The sequence below is a fragment of the Dendroctonus ponderosae genome, unplaced genomic scaffold, assembly GCF_020466585.1.
Source record: "Dendroctonus ponderosae isolate FM_Combo_2020 unplaced genomic scaffold, Dpon_F_20191213v2 Dpon_F_20191213_4, whole genome shotgun sequence".
NCBI lineage: Eukaryota > Metazoa > Arthropoda > Insecta > Coleoptera > Curculionidae > Dendroctonus > Dendroctonus ponderosae.
Window position 1 is genome coordinate 10594537 of NW_026018611.1, and position 8826 is coordinate 10603362.

The window sequence follows — 8826 nt, forward strand, 5'->3', positions numbered from 1 at the left end:
AAAAATTTTCTTCTCAATGAAACATTTTTGAAAACGCGCTATTTTATTTCTATTTCTAAAACGCATTTATTCTTTTAACTTTTCATTTAGATCTGCTTCTGCAATTTTTTAGCAATTCAACTGGCAAATTCAAATATTATTATTTCGCCTTCAGATTTACACTGTCTTTACACATAATTTGTTGATTAAAGTACAGAAAACGTGTTCACTATGTTACACTTGGTCTATACAAGACATCAACATCCAGATATCTCGACCAGTTCACAACGTTAGAACATCACAGAAAACATAAAATCCGGTATGTTGATGACGTTTCCTGCCGCCAATTTCTTATAAAACTATCGCTATACCCACCGGAGACCAGAACCATTCCGTCAGTTGTACGAACAGAACCGATTTCACTCACTTTTCCAAAGTCGATATTGCGCTTTCGTCAACAATCTAGCTCAACCTTTGCTTAGAAGAGAGCCGAAGAAATTGTTTCGAAGAAGCAATTGCAGCGAACAGTCGCAGGAAACAGTTCAAGCAGCGAGTTGCTACGATTGATAGTGATTAATTGTTTTTTTTTCAAAACTAATTTAAAAGGCATAAAAAAACATGATGGGTTTAGCCGGTGTTTTGTGCTTATGTGCGTTGTTTGGTGGACTGCAGGGTTCCGCAATACCCATGTGGGAGTATTTAAGTAAACAAGAAAAAGTAAGTTCATTTCAAGATTTATACTAATGTAGGAAAAATTATACGGTTTTTCCTTCTTTCACATTTTTTTTGTAAACTTATTTTTACTTGCATTGCAGCGCAAGGGTCATTATTCTACTTTAAGTCCACATTCCATTAATTATTTGCTGTAATTATATGGCTCTCGAAAGGAAATGCTTCATAATATATGAATTTAATTAGCGTCCCCTGTGAAGACTGTTATTGAATAATTTAATCCGACCTACTCGTATGCAGAAGTGGAGCACGCCAGCTTAAGATTGATATAGTGGATCGTTCAATCATTTCCCGTCAAATCGGAAGTCGCATATTAATTGAAACTGCTTTTTTGCCCCATTTGGGTCCTTCACATTCTTTTAAAGCCACAGTTTCTACATAGCTTAACTTTGAGCAAATKCCGATTTATTGATAGTTATTTTCGTATTTTTGTACCCTGAAGTACCCTGAAGTAAAATAATTAACATTCATTTTCGCTATTTAATGTTTCCATATWCCACAAAGAAACTTTTTGTAGACCGTTGCAATGAAACTCCCAAGTACCTATCGATCATTCTGTTGAATAAGTAAGTTTACCTTTGTAAACTTGAGGGTCAATTCATCATCAAATATCTGCAAAGCTGTTCTTTCTCTACAGGGATCCAACATATTATTGGGTTTCCGCTTCCTTTTTATATAAGTTTATGAAAATTAAATTTAAATTTAATGAATACGATATTACCGAACACATATTTAAAGCTCATTAAATTAACGTCTAATATTTTTACGCCAAAGCTGTTAAAGGAATTATAAAATCTCAGACATATTGAATAAAACAGTGAATAAGGTGTTCAGTGAAGTTCAAGTGAAGCTCAAATGAAGTTGCAGTTTCGCTCAAGAAATTCCCCGTCGAGAAAACCTACGTTGTATGAACAACATTTTTCTCATATTTTTCTGTATTATTAAGTATATGTTTTGCTGTTTCGATGTGCCTAACTTCAGATGCTTTTTAAAAAGTAGCAATGAATAATCGTCTTTAGTAATTCGTGCATTCTATTGAATTTCATTACAAAAGCTTGCACATCAGGGCCTGATTTTATCTCTTATACTAATTTAAGAATAACACACATTTATCAGTAGTAGCAACAGTTTTAGCGGTACCAAACATACTCATTCGATATGATTGTATTTCCTGAGGGTTTTCTACTGTTGCATGCTCTAATGTATCAAATATGACATTCGTGCACGATATTTTAAATTCCATTACTTGTGTAGACAAAAATAGCGTTTTCCATGTTACTAAATTTTCATTCTCAATTTATTAATGTATACTTCAACTGCACCACATAGAAGCACGGATATTAAATTTCATGAATGCACTTATGTGTACTAAAGCATCTACGTGCGTCTAGAAACGTCTTTATTTTATAACATAAATAGCTGATTGAGAATATGTTGTGAGATAATAAATAATACAAGAAGCCAACATATTCAAATTCTTTCACCAATTAAATATTCCATATCATTATCAATGTACTATCAAAATGATTCATACAAAATAAATTTTCTTCACTATTTCTATAACATTATTAGTTTTGATGTTTGATGCAATGATAATTTAATTGAAAAGTCGTCAAAATCAGGAATTATCTTTAAAACATTTGCGTTCTTTGAAGCCTGAAGCACGTCTTTTAATTGTTTTTATGAACTTAGTGGTTATTTATGCGGCCGTTGGCATAATTAATTAATTATTTATCCGAACCCCATTACCCTTATCTTGTCATACGCATTAAAACTCGTTATCAAAAAAAGTTAAATACACAACAGTTAGCCAAGAGAAAATCATTAAAACAACATGTTTGTTGAAAAGAAAGTGTTGACCCCAATGACAACAATTTAATTATGCGTTCTAGAATCATTATTGTTAAAGAGGCACGTCGTTAGGAAGCGTAAACAATTAATGCAATGCTGTTTCGCACATAGTTCGAGAAAAGTCTTGACATAAATAGGAATAATCAATTGCAACAATGGTTTGCCTGCGATTTAAACGAAAATATGATTATTCCTTTATATCCTTGGCTTTTTAATTTTCGCTGAATTTCAACCCATTAATCAAAGCAATCAAATAATAGCCTTAAATCAGGCAAGGCTTGTGCAAAACAGCTCATTTACGTAAAAATAATCAATTCAAAAATGCTAATGGAACATTGGCACACCCTTTGAACTTCACATTTCGTTATATAAACGTCATTAAAATGGTACTGGGTTCTCGTATTTGATTATATAAGTAAATTTATATTTAAATCATGTTTTAGTAATACAAAGCGAGCTTGTTACGAACATGATATTCTGAGTATTATAATGAAAAAATTGTCTAGTAGTTGACGATAAATTAAAAACCAATGGCCAGTCTGTGTGTTGTAACTGCAGCATTTCCCACGAGTCAATAAGATTTATTGTCTCTTGCTAGAATGCCTACAAAAAATCATGGAAGAGATGACTCATTGATGTATTTATCAGTCACATCGACAATTTCGCATTGTTTGAATCGACGATTCAAGGGTAAATTGACAATGTAATCCTCGTATGACTTTTACCCAGTACACACCTCCAAAGAAGGAGTTCAAGTCCTATTATACCTAAATAAAACGAAGGCTGCTTCTAGATTAGCAATCTTCAACACTCGCCTGTACTAATGTCGATTTATTACCGCGTACCTTTAACAAAACTTTTTATGAGCCATTATTTTCTTTATCAGCCGGTAGATTATTCTTTATATGGTCTTTAACAATAACTACGTTACTTTTTGCCCAAATACAATATTTCAAAACAACTAAGCTTTTCCTTGGGTAATCATTAGGTGTGATAAATAAGTGTTTTCGAGGTAAAGCCCTTAAAAGTGACCGGTATTTTTCATAAAACCTTGTTTATAATCAGTAAAAGACGCCCATGAAAAATAGTGTTTTATTTTAGTTTAAATAGGCGTCTTCTACTGATTATCATCACGGTCACTAATTAACCACTACATCACTTGTTTATAATTTTACCAGTTCAGGAACGAGAGCTTTTAATCAAAATTGCCAATTATCTTGTGAGATAATGCTCCAAAAATATTTTCGCATTTAAATTACAAATTGTAACTGCTTTTGTGCTGGTTAATTAAAAATTACCAGCTGGCAGGAGACCTAGATAGTCTAGATTCCATACCGCAAAGATTTTCTCTCAAAATATCCGAAACCCAAATACCTCTGAAGTACATATGCGCTTTTATGCCGTAGCAGGTAGTGACCTACCAAGGCAAATAAAAATTTCCTGTTTATCTTTATTTATTTGACGGCACAGCTACCGTTTTATTGTACTTAAGCTGTAAATGAGGCTTGACTGAAGATAAAGCTGCTGCTATTGATGTATTTTTATTCAAATTATAAATCCCACAAGGCATGAAATTATTCAAAAATGGCGTAAAGCCTGCTATTATGCTGTAAAGGAAGGGAACTCTACAATTCTCTCAAGGCAACGTTACACATTTATGAATTAATAAAACCACTAAAGCACCTCATTAAATAGCAATTTATATTGTTTTCTTTATTTTTCCAATATCCACTGGCGGAAAAAAAACCTGCTCTCTGCAGTTAGATAACATGAATAATGAATTTAGCAAATATTTATTCAGCATTCGATGCATGCTAATTGTATCTTTTTGCAGTAACAGTTTTTCGATTTTTATTGCTGGAAAAGCGGTGGAAAGTCGTCGGTAATGGCGTAACAGTACTGATGATTACTGTTATATAGATTGGAGTTTACCTCTTGGAATCTATGAATTATTTTACGTCAAGCCACCGTTTTATAAAATTATTTGTTCAATTCACAAGCACTTGAATTATGTTCGTTACTTTTTTTGTGTTTGGATACTGAAAAAGTTCTGGTATTGATAACTGAAAACATTACCGGATGTTAATCTAATAGTGTTTTCTAATTGTTTCAGACTTCCTATATTTATTCACTATTTGCAAATCAAGTTGACAAATTCTGTGAAGGATCCAGTATACCCCTATGTAGCAGGCAACTTTTGAAATATGGTTTGGGTACCCTTAAGAATATCGAAGAAGAGGATTTGGACGCAATGGACCCATATCAAAGAGGTGCCAATAATATAGGTAAGCAACTTCTCCTTTTTAACATTTCCTGAAGACTATTATTAATAATAATAACGCTAGTTTTAATAATAGTTATTTACTGTAGGACTAGTAGGAGCGCCCTTTCCTGCCTCATTCTACTGTCTATTAAAGAAAAGTTTCTTAATCCATAACCAATTTAAACAAATAAGCGCACCTTGAAACGCCGCAAAATGCAGTTTGCCCTTTGAGATACAATGCGATTGTGTATATGTGTACCTTCTTACAAAATATCGGATATTATTTAAATATTATGCAAGCGTAACACATCAAGGTTGTGGGTTTAAATAACCGTAATTGGCTGGTGAAATAGTTATAAAAATCCCAGATGCTTATCTTTAGATTTTTTTTTATGGGAACTGCATCATGAATATTTTATGCGCTTGATTTTAAAAAGTAACGGTTGAATATTTTTTTCAATTTACCCGAATTTCGAGCTGTTCATTAGGAACGATTATCAGTAGAAAGGTGTGTGTGGGTCGAAATTCAACGAACAATAAAATCACGAATGATTTAAAGGTGGTACCTACAATCATCATTAAAATAATTTAATTAAAAGCCCATGAAGGTTACAGTGCATACAATTTTTAAATGCACAGGTTGAACAAATATGTATATCAGCAGTAAATATGTTAATATTTATTTTGTAATAAGGTTTTTTCAGTGAATTTATCGTGTCAAGTTCATGCATACAACTATATATGGATATAAGATCTTCACGCTAACCTTCAGATTTAAATGATTATCTTGAAATATACAATAATTCAGAGTTAGCAACTAATTCATTTACAGGATAATACGAGAATGTTGTATACAATGGGCACTTTTTTTACTCTTCAAAGTTCAAAGAACTTGAATTAAAAATTTAAAGCTTGATAATACCGTGCCAATCGATTGAAGTGATTTTTTTCTAGTGACTTTATATATGAAATATTAATGCAAATATATAGAAAGAGGCAAAAGGCTCAAAGATCAACAGTTAATTTGTTTCCATACCTGTATAATTGAAAAGAGCCGAAGTAAAATCAATTTATGTTTACCATGATAATTGATACCTACGTGAATAACACACACAAAAATATGTTATTTAATATTATTCTTATAGATAGCACAAAAGCCAAAATTTATGTTTGTTATAACTTTAATATTTGACTAGCCTAGACTCTAAAAAATGTAAAGGCCTGGTGTATGATTTTATCAGAAAAGAAGCCAAATATAAAATAACTCAAAAACATGTTTGCTGTAAATTTTATCGCCTTATATTTAAAGAACGAAAAACATGCATACTTTCTAGTTTTTTACGCAGCGGCATAAAAAATACGTTTAAAAAAATAATCAAAAATTCGATTTTTTGAAAATGCCTATGAAATTTAAATCTTTAGACATCGGTGAGATTCATTTTCGATGTTATATCCATTTTGTATTGCAATATTTTTTAAACCATTGTTTCACTACTACGTCATAAAATTTAAAAAGATAAATAAAATGATATATGTTGCAAACATTTTGTAAAATTCTAGTGAAACATTATTTGTAAATATCTGCTATTACTGGATTTTTATATGCGCTTTTAATATAAGTTTTACAAATTACAGATTCTTAGCAAGCAAAGCGAACATTTTGCGATTCTCGTAACCTGAGTGTTAAAAAGTACAATGAATAATTCACGGTCACTTAAAATAAAAACAATCAGCATAAAAATGCAACTCTTCAAATAATTTTAACGTATCTATTTGTTCAGGCTACCCAGTTATCAAGAACATAAATTCCTTTCCAAATGCACCATCAAACAACGTATCCAATATGAGAACAACGTTTTGGTACACGTAAAGCGGCAACCTTGACTTTTCCTATTGAGTTAATAAAACGACAAACTAATTAATAACAAAAAAAATTAAGAACCGGACACATCTCTTTTGGAACTTCATATTGTTCGCAGTTTGACGCGCCCACATATCGAAGATCGAATAATACGAATGGGTGTTTGTGGTATCTGTGACTAAAATGGGTTATGCTTGATGAATTATTGGGAAAGGTGATTTGAGTGAATCATTACCCTAACACGAAATAGCGTCATTAATAAGCTAAGGTCACGGTGAAAATATGCACGGGAACAAACATAACATCATTTTTTAGACGGTCATTGTTTGTTAACTGAGCAATATGAGCAAAGTAAACTTCGCTTGATACACTAATGATCTAAGAATAAAAAACGTATTTTCCGAATTATCGGCAGATGATTTATTAGTTGATTTTGTTGCAGTTTGGGAAACCCTCATGCAAGGCCATCGCTTCCAAAAGACCACTCCTAAGCCGCAGAAAAAAGGCAGCAAGTCAAAACCAAACTCTTTTGAAGACGAGTCATTCTCTGATTACGAAGATTATGAAGCAGGAAATGAAGATAGCGGCCGTCTCGACAATGTCTACATCCTTCCTCCACCTAAGGGCTTTGTATCAAAAGTTGATGATGAAAAAACAAACGACGAAGCCGAAGTAGTTGAAAAGTCCGGAACTAATATCATTGATATTCTCAAAACTCCCGATGGAAAAGGCGTTTTCAATCGGTTCCAAAACCAGTACCGTCCTGTAGCAGTTTCAACAGAAAAAGTAGCGAGCAGTACTAAAAAACCAATTTTAAATAGGGAATCCTACTTTATCGATTTTCCCTTAACTGGTCCAATGGTAGTGAAAGTATACCCTGATGGAAGGCCGGTTAGAGAAAGCACGCAGACACCTCAAGACGATGATTTGAGACAGTATCAACTTCAAAAAGTTAAAATTCCAACTTTTTAATTCAAAGATGCGGAATACTGAGGTCAAGACTTGCGCCAAAACCCAGAAACGGCGATGAAATGAAGAACAGAACACTTGCCGGCTACAAGTGCAAACTTTTATTTATCATATAAAGGCTAAGTTTCTTCTAGGGAAACACTTCAGAAAATCAATCAACTTTAGAAAGTACAAACTTCCAATTATATTTAGGATCACCAGATCTACTTGTTTATTTTTTTGCGTAGCTTTTGCATTAGATCAGTTAGCTATCGATATTGCAACACTTGCTGAAATAGGATAGTAATCGAAAAAGGAAAGTGCCAAAAAGGAAAGTGTAAATGCAATTTCAATGTTTTGTGATATAATGAAAACATTATTTATTAATTTTCTACCTAGTGTGTGTATATTTCTTGTGTGTGTGAGTGAAGAGATTAATGAATGTATCTTTAAATGATTGTATGATTCCTAATTTATTGAATGTCTTGCATGTATATGTGCACTTTAGCTATTCTCAAGTTCTTGTATATACAAATAATCAGTTATTGTTCTAGATTATAACATTAACTATAAGTGCGTTGTGATTAGAATTTTCTGCGCCAGAGCTTATTCTGGAAATTCCTATTAAAATTGTATTAGTTAATGACAAAATGTTAATGTATCTTTGCAATAAAATATTTTTACAACATACAAAGCGAGTTTTTTTAGAATACTTTATTAGTGAATTAGAATTTGTTTTTTTTAAGACTACGCACAGTTTTTTTACTGTGTCAAATCACAAATCAAAATCCGCAAAAACAAAAGAAAAAAAATTAAAAAATAACCCAGCATCGAACAACGCACGAAAATTTGTTTTGCGACGATGCAAGTTCTAAAAATAATGTCTTCGGGGGTTTTGAACACAACTGAAAAATCAAATTAGATAATTTATTATTGAGATTCACAATACAGCAAATTGTGGGACGTGGTACTAGTGGGAGTTTTCAAAGTTTTAGAAATACGCCAACAAATCAGCAAATCTGAATCAATAAAAACGTGTGTGTATCCAAATTAGTTGAACGCTTCAGCGCCAGTAGGTATTGGAAGATTTATTTTCAAGCGATTGTCGATTTCAATAAAAATTTTGCGCTTAAATTAAATATCAGTAATTAGTGATTGACCAAAATATACACGAAGAAAAACAGTGAAAACA

At 32.2% G+C, this 8826-nt stretch overlaps 1 protein-coding gene across 1 annotated transcript; it reads left to right on the forward strand.

The window, feature by feature from the left end:
• The first annotated feature begins 344 nt into the window (after positions 1-344).
• On the forward strand, positions 345-8324 carry LOC109542159 (rhythmically expressed gene 5 protein). The gene is made up of 3 exons (XM_019911263.2): positions 345-696; positions 4676-4847; positions 7129-8324. The coding sequence occupies exons 1-3, from the start codon at positions 598-600 to the stop codon at positions 7656-7658; spliced, it is 801 nt and encodes a 266-aa protein (XP_019766822.1). The 5' UTR covers positions 345-597; the 3' UTR covers positions 7659-8324.
• The last annotated feature ends 502 nt before the right edge of the window (positions 8325-8826 follow it).

What these genes read in the sequence shown, in the direction of transcription:
- LOC109542159 (XM_019911263.2), top strand. Translation starts at nt 598, where the DNA reads ATGATGGGTTTAGCCGGTGTTTTGTGCTTATGTGCGTTGTTTGGTGGA. An exon ending in ATTTAAGTAAACAAGAAAAA is followed by an intron (nt 697 to 4,675) that starts GTAAGTTCATTT and finishes TAATTGTTTCAG; the next exon opens with ACTTCCTATATTTATTCACT. An exon ending in AAGAGGTGCCAATAATATAG is followed by an intron (nt 4,848 to 7,128) that starts GTAAGCAACTTC and finishes ATTTTGTTGCAG; the next exon opens with TTTGGGAAACCCTCATGCAA.